Source organism: Cricetulus griseus, chromosome 6 (genome assembly GCF_003668045.3).
Source record: "Cricetulus griseus strain 17A/GY chromosome 6, alternate assembly CriGri-PICRH-1.0, whole genome shotgun sequence".
NCBI classification, from domain to species: domain Eukaryota; kingdom Metazoa; phylum Chordata; class Mammalia; order Rodentia; family Cricetidae; genus Cricetulus; species Cricetulus griseus.
The window spans coordinates 145049117-145066961 of NC_048599.1; the positions used below are offsets into that span (position 1 = coordinate 145049117).

Consider the following 17845-nt stretch of genomic DNA (forward strand, 5'->3'; position numbering starts at 1 on the left):
CTGTGTGTTTAGATCTTCCATAAGTTATTCTGGGAATCAGAGTGCTCTGTGGGCCTTACATAGGGAAGTGTCTTGATTACTAATGGATGTAATCAAGTCCAACCTACTGTGGGCAGCATCATCCCTAGACAGGTGGTCCTGAGATAGATATAGATATAGATAGATAGATAGATAGATAGATAGATAGATAGATAGATAGATAGATAGATACATATAAAAAGCTAGCTAAACATGAGTCTGTGAGCCAGCAAGCAGCATTCATCTATGGTTCTGCTTCATGTTCCTGTCCTGACTTCCTTCAAGGATGGATAGTGACTTATGAGCAGAATAAAACCCTTTCCTCCCCTGAGTTCCTTTTAGTTATGGCATTTGTTCCAGGAAAAGAGATGAAACTAGAACACAAAATGTCCATGCTCCAGAGGACTCAACATCATTAAGATGGTGATTCTTTCCAGATCCATCTATGGACTCAATGCAACCACAGTCAAAATCCTAGCCAGCCAAAAATTTCTAAAATTTGCATAGAAATGCAAAGGACTAGAATAGCCAAAAGTTTGAAATGGCAAAGCTCTAAGGATGTAGACCACCTAACTTTAGGAGTAAGTCGAGGAATGGGCAGGGGAAAGGGATTATAGTGAGCACGAGGCTATTTTTTGGATGGTGCATATTTATCATTGACAAGGGGATGATTTCCTGGGGATATACTTTAATCAAAATTCCAGTTGTTAGCATTTGTTTTTGTTATCTGTCACCTGTGCCTCAATGAAACTGAGAAATGGCCTCATTCGGTCTTCAGGTCTAGTCTTTTGAAGTCACCATGTCAGCAAGCCCATTCTGCAAACAGGAAAAAAAAAAAAAAATGCAGACCCAGAGGGCCAAGTGGCTTGATACCAGGCCCTTCTCTGGGTGCTTACATTTTGGTAACCCTGACAAAGAGGACAGACATGGGATCTGCCTCTCATCCAGTGAGTGCTGACCAGTATTGATTATGTGCCATGCCAGACACTGTGCTTAGTGGAGGAGGGAGCTGCCATGAGGAGGTCCTAGCCATACGGGATGTGCAGTGGCAGAGCCAGCCCTTCTGAGACTGGCCTATTAGACCTGTCTATGGATTTTCTCATTATACCCGTTTCCTCTCAGAATGAAGAAATGATTTGTGGGTCCTCTGCCTACACAATCACCTGTACCAATCGCACTATGGGACATGTTTCACTACTATCTCTATGTTTGCAGGGGGGGTGGGAGGGGATGTGCCATGCATACTCATGAAGGTCAGAGGACAGCTCTGTGGAGTTTGTTCTCTTCTTCCATCTTTATGTGAGTTCTGGGAATCAAACTTGGGTCTGCAGGCTCATGCAGCAAGCGCATGCCTTTGCTCACTGAGCTACCCTAAAGACCCCTCTCTGCTACCCTACAGATAAGGGAATGAAGGTACCAAGAGGAAAAGGTCTCTTGGCTTCACAGCTAGAGAGCAGCAGAGCCAGATCCTCAAGCAGATCTTGTCAGTAGGGTTCACCACCCACTCCCCCCATTAAAATGCCTGAAATCATGCAGTTGCTCCTGAAGCCAGAGTCCAAACAAACGGTCCCTCCTCCCCTGCAGACACAATCACCTATGGCAGCCAAGCCCTGTGGATGAAAACAGCTGCTCAGCAAAGTCTGTCTTGTGTTATTAATTCACTTAAAGGGAAATCTAGTTTCTAACCAGCACGCATATCATATCCATGCTCAAGAAAGGAGGAAAAATGAGTCTCAAAGTTGCAAAGTGTTAGCTGCAGTAATTCTACAGCCAGACCTGACCCCTGTCAATACCATGCCTGGGCTGAGGAGAACCCTTTTCTACTGTTTCCAGTGTGACCAGAGTCACTACCACAGACAGAAGGATCACTAGAGACCAAAGAGCAAATGACAAATGTGAACTCAGAGCAAGAGCAGATGACAGGGGCCTTCTTCAGTTCTTACTGGCATCAACTGTGATGAGCCCTGAGCTGGGAGCTAGCTTCCCCATGTTTTGGCCCCAACTGGAGGCCAAGTGTGTCATCCCGCTACTTAATTTAATTGCACCGTTTGAACAAGGGAGGCAGCACTGCATGGGCAGCAAGAGGAAAGGGGGAGGAGTTACGACCATTGTCTCACTTTAAATGAGTCAACTGGCATAGCCTTGGGCAGTGTGCTAGTGCAGGAGCCCATGAAGGGCCCTGGTATGATGCCTGTGTCCTCAGGTTACGATCCAGAAGGATGGCAGACTTAGAGCAGCAGACTAGCATACTAGGGGGCAAAGGTGTCTACAAGGAGTGAGTGAGAGAAGCCACAGCACGCCAAAGCTCTATCTGTACCCCATCTGCTGAGGCATCTGGACACTCCAGGTGAAGGGGGCAGGAAATGAGATTGGAAGGGACATGAGGGGGACCTGGCTAGCCATTACAGAGCCCATAGGATGCTGAAGGAGGATGGCCTGCCTCCTGAGCAGTAGAGAGGAGGCAAGGCTTTAAGCAGGTCAGAAAGATGGCCAGAGAAAGATGTCTCCAGCTTCAAAGAGAGAATGAGAGCCAGGGCTGATGAGGAATGACTAGGTTCTGCCATCAACCAACGGGAGGAGAAGTGGCTGTTGCTAAGCTGGATATAACAGAAGGAAATGGTCTGTGCACACTGACCAGCACATGACCTGAGAGAGGGGTTTCAATGATGTCAGTGAAACCTAGCTCTTTGCCACAGGCGACTGCCTGCTGGCAGCTCTCCCCTCTCCCGGGGCCAAAGAGAAGCAAGGACACATAGGGTTTGTACCACATCCAACATTGATCTCGGCTTTCTGGAATGTCCACGTCTGCAAAGCAGGCAACACAGCCAGACAACAGGCCAGAGGGTCAGGTCCTGACCCACACAGCAGTGTCTCCCTGAACCCCAGCATGCTCCTGCTGGGGAACTGTGGGCCTGCACTGAACTGGGCTCCTGCAGATCAGACTGTGGCATACCAGCCAAGTGTACCACAGATGGCAGTCAGGTCTCCAGCTCCACAGGAGGGGGAGTTAAAATCAAGTCACAGTGGCCTCTTCTTTAGACAATGGACTTTTGCCTCAAACATTTGATTCTCATGCCCCACCTCTTAACTAGCCAGAGCCAGTCCTCCCCTAGGGCCACAGACAGGGAGGCAGGAGGATGGTCTGCATCTAATCCCTGCCTACCTGGCCTAATCCAGGGAAGGTGGCAATAACACTCTGGTTCTCACCCTCCTAGGCTCACAGGCCACGCCCACACTTTTTCCTGGTCATGGGTTCCTCCACAGTACTGTCTGCTCTCTTGCCTTTTGGTATAGCTCCACCTTCTCTTCTTCTCATACCTTCATCTCAGGCCTCCATCTCACCAGGTACCCTCAACTCCACCTCAACCCCTGCCCCATGGCACAGCTATCACCCACAGGCAGTCACCAGAACTCCTTCAATCCCAAAATGGTGCTCCAAAGCCCTTCTACCCCACCCCCACTTCTACCCAAATCTATGTATCACCTTCTCATTCTCCTGAGTCTTCTGCACCGCCTATGCTTTTGACCCTTCCACAGCAAAATGCTGCCAGATCCCCTGAGCTGTGCTGGGACCATCCTCCCCAAGGGTCTGTATCCTACCACCTTCCAGGCCCCTGCACAGGCCACAGCTCATATATTCCCTCCATACCCATAGGCCACTACTTCTCTGATTAGCCTTCATAGCAGCGTGGAAACCAGCCCCACACCAGACATCCCATTCTCATAGACACCCTACCACCCTATATAGCTAAACCCTACAAAATCCCCCTAACCCCAGAGGGGTATAGCTCAGAGTGGACTCCCCTTTTAAAATCCCTCAGTGCTAAACTCAAACTCTTGAGCTGAGTCCACCTAAGCCTCCCTGCCCTTACGTGCCCACCCAGAGTATCCGCCCAGGCCAGGCCCTTTCACAAGCTCTTGCTCTTTGAAAGTGCCCAGGGGCCTGTGTTCAGCTCTGAGCTGCATCACTGGGTCTCTAGACCTGAGCCTTGAGGCTCTCCTCTTGCCACTTCCTTGGCTGTGAGCCTCACCATCAGTCCTTATCCTTGAGGGAGAGACTTGTGCTCAAGTCTCTTCACTGTGATAACCAACTTGCACAGCCCTCAGACACTATGAGAGCTGTGACATTCTGCTTCTGCAGTGATCTGGGCTGCTGGCCCTTTCAGTATCCCTTAGTCACCCATGCCACACACTTACTCATTGCCTCCTTTCCCCAAACCCCCAGTGCCCTGTGGCCTGGCTACTTCTTGTCTGCTTTTATTTGCAAGCCTGCCTCACACTGGACAATAGCAAAGTTCCTGTCATCCTTGTCTCTGGTCTTGGCACAGCAGACTGACATGTGAGTGAGTAAAGGTTGGTCTGACTATTAGAAGGTCTGACTGTGGGGAAGGGGTATCACATGAAGAGGTAGCCAAAAACTGTGAGGACACAGGCACCCAGAGAAGCTTTACATCTGGCCAAATTTGGTTCCTGCCATGGCTTGTTTAATCGTCCCAGCTTGCTAGACACTCAGAAACTTGCATCTGCCTCAGCTGCAGCTGGTGACAGAATGACACAGACACAGACTTCTGGGAAGCTCCTAGCCCTGGCCAGCATCCTGGCAATGATGCCCTGGAGGAGCAGAGGATGGGGAGAAAGCCTTACAATACCAGGCACCAGAGCAGCACTAAATTCTGCCAAACATACCGTCTGTCTTTTTATTCCACCTGAAACTCCATTTTCAGATCATGATGGTTAATACCATCAAGTTGACAGGACCCAGAGTCACCTAGATGACAAACCTGCTGGGTAAGTCTCTGAAGCATTTCTAGAGTTGTTAACTAAAGATGTCCTCTAAATGTGGACAGCACCATCCCATGGGCTGGGATCAAGGACTAAATGAAAAGGAGACAGTGAGCTGAGCATGACTTTTCCTCACGGTGGATGTGCCATGAGACCACTCACGGTGGATGCCATGAGACCAGCTCACAGTGGGCAGCAGCAAACAGTGACTACAAGCTACTGGCACCGACCAAGTTCCTTTGTACCTCCTATAAGTTTTAAAGCGCGGGGGGGGGGGTCATCTATATCATACACAAGGAAACAAACACTTAAGGAGAGGAAGTAATGGTTCAGTCTTAGCTGGGATGAGAGCAGCCACACTCTGTTGATGAGCTTACTGCATTGGATTGAGTAGTAGCTCAACTCTGATAGAGCCCTGGGCTGAGCAGAGCCCAGGCCTTGTCCATTTCTAGCACAGTCTGAGAACAGGAGATCTGCCATAGTGGGGCTTTTAGACTGGCCTCTGAGGAACTGTGGGAGCCTCAGTTCTGTGGGCTGGGAAATGGGTGTGACAGAGCTAGTAGGGAATACCACAGGCACAAAATGCTATGCTAAAACATACCAGGGTAAGCAGGCTGCTGGCACTAGGACAACTCGGACAGATCCCTTCATTGCCTGAGTCCTGGCAAGAAGAATCCAACCAGACCATGCTATCCAGTTCACCTTGGTGACAACAGGGTCCTAGTTATGAGTGGTTATGCCTCAAAATTGTATCTACATTAACTTGTCAACTCTTGATAAAACTGGTCACTTGTTAACAGTCACCAGAGACCAGCACAATGATAGTCCCATGCTTGTGACCTCCACTTTGCTTACTCTGCCAATTCATAACTAAGCATCTTCAAGGCTCCTCTCCATGCCTTGAGGTTAGGCGACTGCACTCACCCTCACAGAAAAGAGCACATGTCACAATGCTACAGTTCCAGCCCGAGTAGTGGAAACCATTTAAATTCAAATATCCAAAAGGCTGGGCTCACTAGACAGAGCTCCTGTTTTGGGCAAAGTAGCCACTGAGCATCCAGGAGATATCACTCCCTGAGCTAGCTGCCCTTGGTGCTGAGCTTGACCCAGCCAGAAAAATACAGTGCATGGTGCTTCCCCTCTCTGGTTAGTCACCCCTCCTCCAGTCAGTCAGTACGGATCTGTTGTAAAATAGTATTTTAAGGTGTGTTACATTTGTTTATGCTCTGGAACAATTGTTTAATGATATAAAGATGTGTGACTTTTGTTTATGCTGCATTTCTTTAACCCTGTGAAGCTGTGATTCCTTGTCTGTCTAAAACACCTGATGATCTAATAGAGCACTGAACAGCCAATATTAAGGCAGGAAAAAGGATAGGTGGGACTGGCAGGCAGAGAGGGTAAATAGGAGAAATCTGGAAAACAGAAGGAGGAACAAGATAGAACAAGGAGAGGACGACGTCAGAGGTCAGCCCCCCAGCCAGTCATGGAATAAGAGTGAAAGTAAGATATTCAGAAGTAAGAAAAGGAAAAAGCCCAGAGGCAAAAGACAGATTGGATAGTTTAAGAAAAGCTGGCTAGAAACAAGATAAGACCGGGCATTTATAAGAAAGAATAAGCCTCCATGTGTGACTTATTTGAGAGCTGGGTGGAGGGCACCCAAAAGAACAAAACAACCAACAACACAGATCCACTGGGCAGCACCTGCTCGGGGCACCGGGACTACAGCAGGGCCTCTCAGGGTACAGACCTCCAGAACCAGCTGCCCATGATCTTCCTCTTCTGAAGACCTTGGAGGCAAAGCCAAGAAGGAAAACCTATAAGATGTGTGAGAGGGAGAAGGGAGAGAAGACCAAGGGAAAGGAAACACTATAAACAGAACGACAAATGAAAAAGTGGGAAACCAGTAGTCCACTGGCTAGTGGCAGTAATGGCATTGTTATTTTTAACCCCCACCCCATGTGCATGTATAAGCATGCATGTGAGTGCATGTGCGTGTGTGACAGGACAATGTAGGAAAAACATCTAATTTTGTCAGGGACTAAAATCATAAAATACAAGAAAGTCAAAATAATTAAGGAACAACTGGATATGGGTAGATCAGAATTAGGAAGACTGGGTCAGGTACTAAGACATGACAATGGCATACAAGAAATATGATCATCCCTTAGGTGATGACACCAACAATGCCTTCATGTTTCTGGGGTCTGCAAGCAAGCTGATTTGGGTGGGATGCCTTTGGACTTGGCTGGTTAGAGTGAAATCTTGCTCTGGTTTAGTGTGGGTCTTCTGGAGTGTCCTCACTGGGGACTGAGGCTAGCTACAACAGCAATGGCAACCAGTACACCGTGGAGAGTGGAAGTTTCAAGAAGCCTAGTAGAAGCTTGCCAAGCCTCTTGCCACCTCAACTCACACTCATTCCCACTGACAAAACCCAGTTACAAGGCCAAGCCCAAGTCAATGAGGTGAAGAAATGTCCAGCACCCACACTGAGGCCTGGCAGAGCTGCAGAGAGAATTACACCTACACTAACTATAAAGCTGAAGCTTTTCTCCTAGAAAATAGTTCCACCCAAGCTCTATCCACCAAGAAGAAGCAAAGACAAGCACTGCCATCTTCCATACAGATTGGCATCTACAGTCTGTCCCAACAAGAGACCCAGAGCCCTGACCCAGCACCAAAGCTGTCACAACTCTAAGCACCTTGTTGAGCCAAAAAGCACGAAGCCCTCAAAGCCAGAAGGATCAATGTTGACAGGTTTCAGAGCCAATGTTGGCAGCCCCTGTCAGACAAGGACAGGGCAGCTTATGCAGCAAAGAAATGTGAGCAAAACTGAAACATGGAACATATGAACACAACAAGTTCATTACAAGTGACTGCTTACCAAGAACAAACCAAACACACAACACACAAACCATCATCTCCATAAACCACCATCTTCATCACTGTCTCTGTTATCACCAAACAGTAATGCCAGCCACAAGGATGTCAAACAGAGCTCCCATCATTTTTTCACTGGAACAAGTGGCTCCTGCCTTAACATCATCATCTGTAAATGGATTTGCCCCATGGTAAGCTGAGAGTTAAATGGCATGTAGTACATGTTATCTTTGATCACTAACCACAATGCCCAGGATGTACCACAGATCCTAAAACTTTGACAGTTAAGTCTTCTATAACCCCAGCCTCTGTGCCATGTGTTCTTCATATATTTCCCATATTTAAATGACTTTCCATGTGCTATGGACTGCAGAATTATACAGTGAGTTCAGCACATACCACAGGGGTCAACCCATCAGAGACACATATCTCATGGAGGACAGACCTCGCTTAGCAAGGCCATGATGAAGAATATTGTCACCAGAGATGCACATCTCACTAACCCTATCTGCAAGACAGTAAGGAATACTGCCTTCCAAATGTGTCAGCTGTCCCCAGTGCAGATTCCTCGTGTGAAGAGCTCTTTCCCTCACATTGCAACTGGGTGATTTTTCCCACAGTACTACAGTATGTTAATCATTTACTGGGCACAATTTCCCCTATGCACTGGTTTATTGGATAACTGCACCCTGCAGTGCATAATTCTGGCAAGAAAGTAATCACAGTCAATACCTTACTCTCTCAACCAGGTCTGTGTATAAACTTAGAAGTCTGCTCCCCGCCCCTGCTCCCTCCCCCCTCCCCGTAATTAGCTTCTTTGGCAGACAGTTGGTCAGTGCTAGAGTCCAGGCAAAGGGACCTCAATTGACACATTCACAGACACCCAAGGACAAGAATTACGGCATGTCTGAAGTTGTTGAGCCATAGCTTTCACAGAGACAGAGAACAAGAGTGTCCTGGATTCATTCTACCAGCAGATAGGGAAGTGCTGTCCCAAGCTAATCTCACATTAACCTTAACTTTTTATACTTATTTTTACTTTGATCTATTGTAGCAAGAAATTTACTGCTTGTATTTTACCCTGAGAGATAACATAGAGTGTAATCCTTAGAGCCAAAAGGTTCCTTTCAGCCAGCTAACATCTGGTGAAAGTGCCAACTCGAACCAAACACCACATGCTTCCCATTTGTTTACATATGTTGCCTAGCTACCTGACATTTCCCTCTGCCCACTGGAGAAAACTGGAATGCTGAGAAAAAGATGATTCTTGCCTTGCTCTTCCTGATTTTCACTGATTATAACTTACAGCTTATTTACCTAGTCACATTTATGTATTCCCCTCTTAGATTTCCTTAATGACTTAGTCTCCCTCTCCCTGAATTAATCTCCTTTTCCTTTAAGAAATTCTTGGAGGCCTTAACCACCCCCACCTTGAGCCATAAAGAAATGCTGACAGTCACCACTTTGTATAAAACTTTTATCTGTTTCTATAACCCTAAAAAAAAACTTGCACCTGGCTAGAGCAAGAGAATTGCTGAGTTTAAGTGTATAAAACTGGAAATGTCTACAGTATGGCAGAACAATAACGAGCACACAGATAGAAATAATGTGTTGTCAGAAGATTCTTTTCTATAAGCCCTCAGACTTAGGCCCTGCACTTACTGTAGCATCTCTTTTGAACCCTGAGTGAAGGCTCTTAAAGCTGAACCTTAAAGAGCTTGATATCCATGGATGGTGTTCACCATCACCACTGTACAAATAAGGAAACACAAACCTAAAGAGGTGAAGTACTCACCAAAGTCCTGATAACTAAACTCTTAAAATCACACAGACTGTGACAGGTGGCACCAAACTGTTGCCATGATTCTGACCTCTCAATGCTCAACCCTTGTATACCTGTCTCACTAAATAGGGCTGATCTGTGAGACTAGCAGAATACTGTGGAAAGGGCAGGCCTGGATTCCAAGGCCAGGTCACAGTCCTTAGGGCTTCTACATTGTTTCTCTAGGTCACTTCTAGGGAAAGTCACCATACCACAAGAGAACTGTCACACCATGAGGTTCTTAGAGTAACCTTATGGAAGGTCCTACATGACAAGAGCCAGCACAAACTTACCAGATGTCATGGGGGAGCCACAGTGGAGGTAGGTCTCCAGACCTGGTGCACCCTCAGCTGACTGCAGCCTCCTGTAAGCCCCTGAACCATAACTACCCAGCCAGGCCATCCTGGATCCCAGTCCATCTGGTAGTTTGTCACACAGCAACAGAGAACTGACATGGTAACCTTGGGGTACTTTACAGTACTCCCTTTCTTTGGTACGCAAAAGGAAGCAAGTGATAACAGATATATCAGAAGGCAGCTGAGTGAAGCCAATGCAAACCCACCCAAGGTGCCTGTCCCAGAGCCCACATTCACCCCACTCATCATCTACAAGCCTGCACACAGGAAATGGGCCACTGAGCACCAGATGTGAAGGGCAGGGACATAAATGCAAGGGTCTGAGTGGTTAGGGCCCTGAGCATCACTCACCACAGGGAACTGCCTTCCTAGCAGCATCAGAAACTCAAGGCTGGGTCCTTCATGGGGCTTCAGGTTCCTCCTACCCCCTCACGTATTGTCAACATCTCCGTAACACACCAGTGTGATGCAAATCCCACTGCCTGGAACATTCTTCCAGAAGCACCACTGGATGCACTCTGAAAATGTCTGAACTCTTCACAGCTGCAGCTACATGGAAGCCCTGCAGATCTCCAATGTCAGGAATCACGGCCCTGCTGAACATTCTTTTATTAAGACGTTTTTCCCAAGTCCACATTAGTAAGCACAGTGTCAGCAGACAGCATGATGGGAGGAGGGCATGGAAGGAGCAGAGATCTGGGGCCACTGGCAAATGGCCACCAAGGAGATACAGGTGGTGCCCCCCTCCAAGAGGGATCTCAGAAGTTCAGTCACCATCTCAAACCCAGCCAGCATTGGGGAAGATCAAGAACTACTTCCTGCAGCCAGGACAGTTACACAAAGAAACCCTGTCTCAACCCCTGCCCCCACCCCCCAAAAAATAACTATTTCCTGGACATGTGTGCCCTGAAACCAAATCTACATCCACACCAGCAAAGGCAGAAGCCAGATGGGCCTGAGTCAAGCCCTGGCTACACGATCCATGGACACAATTATTTGTATTTTCTATGTGAGCTGAATTCAGAGTAATCTTAGCCAGTCACAAGATGACAACAAACCTTCAACAGCCTTGGGATTTCACAAAGCCCACGGCCATTGGCTTTAGAACCTGCTGCTAGAGTTCTCATCTTTGACTCTAGACCTCTCAGTCTGAGAACACTGGTCAGTCACTCTCCAGAAAGGAAGTCCAAAACACCTGGGCTTTGCTTAGTCATCTCATTGTATGCACAGGCAGTGATGGGGGAAGTCCTTCTGTGTATATGTGTCTTATTGGTTGATAAATAAAGCACTGTTGGCCAATAGGAAAGCAAGTTAGATGGGACTAGGAAAGAAGGAGGATTCTGGAAAATGTAGGAAAGAAGGGGAGTCGCCATGTGATCCTGGGGAAGAGAGGAAGCATGCCGCTGGCGTCCTCGATAAGTCTTTATAAAATATATAGATTAATGGTTATGGCTGATACTTAAGACGGAGCTAGCAAATAAGAAATCCTAGTCATTGGCCAGCCCCATTGTAACTAATATTAATCTCTATGTGTTATTTGAGGGCCCTAACGTGGTGGCGGAACTCAGGTGGCTGATGGAAAGAGTTATCATATATTATAAGCCAGGCCTAAAAGGCATTGTCCACAGGGCTGCTGACCTGCTAGGAGCCCAGCTCACTCAGTGCCCATCCATCTCTCACACACTGGCCTCTGCTTCCTGGGAAGTCTGACCTACATCATACAACTGCCTTATTCATGCCCTTCCCACTCTGGGGTGGTCCTACCACAACATGGCAGGCATCCCCAAGAGGAAACATTCCAGTTTTCAGTCTGCTAACAGTAACAACAGCAGCAAAGAAGCTGGGGCAGCTCCCAGCTCCTTTTAATCATTACTTTTGACAAAGAGAAATGGGCTCCATTTTAGGTAACTTTTCATAGGTCCTAGCAGTTCAAGCCTGGGGTTGTTCCAGATAATTCACAGCAGTTGGCTGTGGCTCTTCACTGTCAGTCACCTGGCCAACTTCTGTGGAATAGTACCAACTGGGTTTCAGGCCCAACCCAGAGATTCAGATTCAGGTCCAGGGGTAATATTCTGGGAACCCCATGCTTTGACAGCTGCCCTGGTGATTCTGAGACTTACACCTCCAAAATAAAATGTTTAAAAGAAAAGGCATGCACTTTAATGTTTGGGAACAACCTTAAGATGTCACCTGGCAAGGCTCCCTCCATGCGGCAGTGCCCTGGGGAATTGTCTTGTCTGGCCCTGTTGAGTCTCTGGAGTGGTAGACACCTTGCTACCCCCATCGGTGGGAGCACAGTCCACCTGGAAAGTGAGAGAGCCATCTGACAGACTATGTCACCACCCTTGACATTCAGGTTGAAGAACAAAGACCCATACATATAAAGGGCTCCATATCAAAGCTGAGAGAATGTAATCAGAGCTAGCCTCAGCTGCCAGGCATGGTAGCACACACTTGAAATCCCAGCACTTAGGAGGCAGAAGCAGGGTGATCAGGAGTTCAAGGTAATCTTTGGCTACACAGAAACTTAAGGGTAACCTGAGATATGTTATGACCAGAAGATCACATCTGAAAAAATGAAAGACTGAAAGCAAGACAGATCTAGAGAGAGACTCAGCTGAGAATGAAGGCAACCATCATCAGCTCCAGCTAGCAAGGCTCCTGGAGGCAGAGAGTTGTTAACTGTGAATAACGAACTGTTGCATGCTGGGATGAAACAGAAAAAGATGGCATTGCCTGGTGGGGAATGTCCTTCATATATATGCTTCTTTTATTGGTTGACGAATAAAACACTGTTTGGCCAATAGCCAGGCAGGAAGGATGGGTGGGGCTACCAGACCAGGAGAAGGCTGGGAGGGGACGGCAGAGAGGGCTGTGAAGAGATGCCATGTAGTGGAGGAAGGAGTAACAGGTCCAGACCCTTCTCTGGTAAGATAACACCACGTGGAAATACTTAGAGTAATAGAAATGGGTTAATAATTAAGACAGAGCTAGCCAGTAAGAAGCCCTAGCCATCGGCCAATAGTTTTAGAATTAATATGTCTCTGTGTGCTTATTGGGGACTGAAGGGTGACAGGACCCGGTGGGACAGAAACCTCTATCTTCCATCACCATTAAAAACAACATGCATATATGTCAGGTGGTGGTGGCGCACACCTTTAATCCCAGCACTCGGGAGGCAGAGACAGGCAGATCTCTGTGAGTTCGAGGCCGTCCTGGTCTGCTGAGCGAGTTCTAGGACAGCCAGGGCTGTTACACAAAGGAACCCTGTCTTGAAAAACCAAAACCAAACAAACAAACAAAAACAACAACAACAAGCAACCCCCCCAGCATGTACAATAAGCCCCCAAAGGCAGTATATACAGCACACACTAACACAAGCCACCATCACTTCACAGCCAGCCAGCAGTATGAGTTTTTTCCTGTGTTGTGGGAGGGCTGGGCTTGCAGTTGGCCTAGACACTTTGGCTCCATTGAGGCATGCAGTCACTGCAAAGCTAGGTGTGCTCTAATCCACACCATGTCTGCAGCAAGCCCCTCTGAGCCGTCTCCCTGCCTACAACTCACCCCAAGGCATATCTGTAGTGTCTGCTCATCTTGACCACAACCCCTTGGCCATAGGTGAATGAGCACTGGCCACATGACTAAGCTGGGCTAGACAAATACTTGTGTTGTCAGCTGTAAATGCAGATCCCTTAGGGAGGTCAAATTGGGCCACACAAGCAGTTAGGAGAGGAAGGAAGAAAGGAAGTAGAAGCTAATGTCAGGGATACATACACCCAGTAGCTTTCTTTCCCTTTGTGGAGATCCTGGAGGAAGGTTTTCATCTCCCTTCACCTTTCTGAAATGGATTTGTGTTACTTGCTAGCAAAGAAAAGAAAGAGATATCTTGACAGAGAGAGCCATTATGGGGTTAGGAGAAAACCTGGTGCTAGGGAAATTCCCAGGAATCCACAAGGATGACCTCAGCTAAGACCCCTAGCAACAGTGGAGAGGGTGCCTAAATTGGCCTTCCCCCTTAATCAGATTAGTAACTACCCCAACTGCCATCATAGAGCCCTCATCTAGTAATCAATGGAACCAGATGCAGAGATCCACAACCAAGCACCAGGCCGAGCTCTGGGAATCCAGGTGAAGAGAGGGAGGAGGGAACATATGAACAAGGGAGGTCAAAATCATGACAGAGAAATCTACAGAGACAGATGAACCAAGCTCGTGGAAACTCGTGCTAGACCTACAACTATGGAGCCTCCATGGGACTGAACTAGGCCCTCTGCATGTGGGAGACAGTTGTGAAGCTTGGACTATCTGAGGGACCCCTGGCAGTAGCGCCAGGATCTATCCCTGGTGCATGAGCTGGCTTGTTGAAGCCCATTCCCTATGGTGGGATGTCATGCTCAACCTTAATGCAAGGGGCAGGGGCTTGGTCCTGCCTCAACTTAATGTGCCAGGCTTTGCTGACTCCTCTCTGGGAGGAGTGGATGGGGGTGGGCAGGGGTGGGGGAGTGGGGGGCTGTGAAGGGGGTGGGAGGAAGAACTGTGATTGGAATAAAAAATGAAATTAAAATAAGTAAATAAAAAGCTTTTAAACATTAAAAGAAGAAAAGAAACTCTGAATTAAATAATTAAAACCCCCTTGCTAACTAGATGATGTCACCAGAAATTTTCATTTCTGAAGACCCACACTGACTCCCCCCCTTTACCACTTCTAACAATGCACATATGCTTTTAATATAAACACGTGAGGGTTTGTTGTGACAACTGGTTTCACCAGGATATGGGATCAGCACAAGGAAAGCTCCATGCCAAACAGCCCTCATATGCCCTTCTCTAGCGAGTGCTCAGCCAGGACAGCTAAGGAGGACAAGAGACACAATGCACAGTAAAGACTGGGGCACCAGCCACTCTGCCCTGCCAGACTGGGCCAGATGGGGCTTTCTCAGCAGAACCCAAACTCCTGGCTCAAAATGGCACACTCGTCTCTATGAGGCCTCGGAGGAACACCCCTCCCGAGTCCCAGCCCAATGGAAGCATGGAGATGGCACAAACCTCCGGCTGGATGGCTTTGAAAACGGGGATGTCCATCAGTGTGATCTGACTCTACAAGAGAACAGAGGTACAGAATTAGAGGCCTTTAAACTGATACTTGAAACACCGAAGTCTTATGTATTTATGGGGTGCCATGTGATGGCTGGACACGAGTGTATGGTGTGTAACATTTAAATCAGGTTAGAAATATCTATCTTCTTAGACAGTTACAATTTCTTCATGATAAAGCCTTCAAGATCCTCTGATTCCTGCAATACACAGCTCGCCCTCTGCACTAACACAGGCTGAAGCTTCTTTCTCCATTAATCAGTCCCACCACACAACCCTCCCCTCCTCCCAGACTCTCCAGACTCAGGAAACCACCTTTCCACACTAGCTCCCATGAGACTGACCTTTTTATTTTTTTATATTTATTTATTTATGCTTTTTCAAGACAGGGTTTCTCTGTGTAACACTTCTGGCTATCCCGGAACTCACTCCGCAGACCAGGCTGCCCTCAAACTCACAGAGATCCACCTGCCTCTGCCTCCTGAATGCTGGGATTAAAGGTGTGCACCATCCCGGGACAACTGACCTTTTTATATGCCACAAATGAGGGAGACCATGTGGCACATGTCTCTCAATGGCTGACTTGCTTCACTTAACAGAATACTCTCTATTTCTAACTGTGTTGTCTCAAGTGACAAGATTTCATTCTTTTTTTTTTTAAGGCTGAATAATAACCCACTGTCTATATGTGCCCCATTTTCCTTATCTATACATAGATTTACCAATTCAGTTTGTTTCCATGTCTTGGATATCATGAATGGACCTACAATAAAAGAAGTATGGGCTTCACTTGCTTTGGAAGCATACTCAGTGCTAGGGTGGTGGCTCATACTAGTTCTTCTTTGAATTTTTTTAGGAGCATCTTCACTGGTTTCTGTGACAGCTACACTAGCATACATGTCCAGCCACAACACACACAGGTGACCTTTTCTCTGCATCGTACCAGTAAATGCTGTCCTTCAACTTTTTGGTAACAGTCCTTTTCCCTGGAGTTAATGAGATCTCAGATATTTGATCCGACTTTTCCTGAGGATATTTGGGCATCCTTCCATGTCCCATGGCCACCTGCATGCCTTCTCTGGGAAAGTCTACCTAGTCTACTGCCCAGTTATGAATCCCACGATCTCTGTTTATTTTGGTTTCATTTGTGCTTTTTGCTAGTGAGCTTTCTGAAATTCCTTATATATTCTGGATCTTAACCGCTTGGCGAATGTATAGTTTGGAAATATTTTCTCCATCTTGTGGGCCATTCCTTCCCCCTCCTGAATGCTTCCTCTGCTGGGCATTCTTAGTGTCTGACATCTCCCCATTAGTCTGCTACTGACTTCATGTCCTGCCCTTTCCAATCCTCTAAAGCAGTGGTTCTCATCTTCCTAATGCTGCAGCCCTTTACTATAGTTTCTCATGTTGTGATGACCCTCAACCATAAAATTATTTCATTGCTACTTCATAACTGTAATTTTCTACTGTTCTGAACTGTAATGTGAATATCTGATATGCAGGGTATTTGATAAGTGACCCCATGAGGGTCGTGACCCACAGGTTGAGAACCGCTGACCTAAAACATCCCTTGTCATGTCCTGGTGTTTTCTTCTACTACTTTCGGTTTCAAGTCTTTTTAATACAGTCTGAGTTGGTTTTTATTGCTGATGAGAGTGTGTTGCCCACCCTACCACATCCCTCCTCATAAATCTGCACCTATGCCCTTCCCTTTGAAAATGAGATGAGCTTCTAGCCTCAGAGCTGATCACAGTCATTTGGAAGAAGGAGCAAAGAATAAGGGAAACATTTTAGTCTGGAAATTTTTATGCTGCTTGTGTTTCTGTTTCAAGTATGAACTACTGTCCTAATTTTAAAAAGCTGTAGATACACTACTTTAAAATTTGTGTGATAGAGACACTATCAATTACTCAAATTTAAATAAATGGCAGCACAAGGAAATTAGACTTCTCTTCTGAAGCCTCTACCTCCCTGAAATTACATGGTAGAGAGCTATTTGAGATGTGACCCCATATGAGGCCCTGAACTGTTTATTATCCCAGAGCCCTCAGTGAGGTCAGAACAGAAGCTAGGAGGCAGCTCTGAGGACTTCTAGGCAGGGTGGCATGGCCACACCATTTCCACTGCCCTCTTTTCAGTGCTACTCTTGCACAGACTGAAAAGAAAAGAGGAGGGTCCTCCCATAGCAGCAGGCAGGTTGATGCCACTAATGGGGCCAAAAGTAGAAGCTCATGTGGGGACCAGGGGAAAGACATCACTCATAACAATTCTTTAGGCCAAGGTAACTTCATTATTTACCTACCTTTGTATGTCACATGGGAGCCAGGTGTCAAATGCCCCATGCCTCTGAGACAGGCCAGTGAGACACATTCAGATCTGGCAGTCCACAAGGTAGAAATTCAAAATAAGAGCTATAGAATGTCTGATGTGATAAATACCCACATCATTGTGTATGTGCATCTAGTGAGGGGGTAATGAAAAATGCAGCTAATGCAACTGCAGAGACAGGTTCGTGTACTAGCACATGAATGTACAGCCCAGGAGCCTGGACAGAAGGAAGGCCTACTGGCTTGCCTAAACATTCACATGCCAAAGTAGCTCTAGAGAAAAACAGACAGAAGCTGTTACACTGGGCTACCAAAGGACTTTACACCAAGAGAACACTAGAGAAAAAAATGACAATACATAAAGTGTGTTAACTATGACCATAGCCAGGGCACAGGCACAGAGCTGTGGCCAGCTCCTGGCACAATTCAAAGGTGCTCTGAAGTCACTGGGTTGCTAAAAAGCATAGAACACAGACCAAAGCATAGCATCCTCAGAGTTGAATGGGAAGAAAATGGGCAGGGATTTGTATAGTGAACATCCTGACCCGTCCTCTCCAGAGCAC

General features: G+C 46.9%; 1 protein-coding gene across 6 annotated transcripts in view; it reads right to left on the reverse strand.

Moving 5' to 3' along the window:
- The window catches only part of Ralgps1 (Ral GEF with PH domain and SH3 binding motif 1), a 244246-nt gene that overhangs the window by 188154 nt on the left and 38247 nt on the right, over positions 1-17845 (reverse strand). For all 6 annotated transcript variants that reach the window (XM_027423756.2, XM_027423759.2, XM_027423761.2 and 3 more), the window contains exon 4: positions 14908-14958. In XM_027423756.2, coding sequence (XP_027279557.1) covers positions 14908-14958 — 51 coding nt within the window. The remainder of the gene's footprint in view (positions 1-14907; positions 14959-17845) is intronic.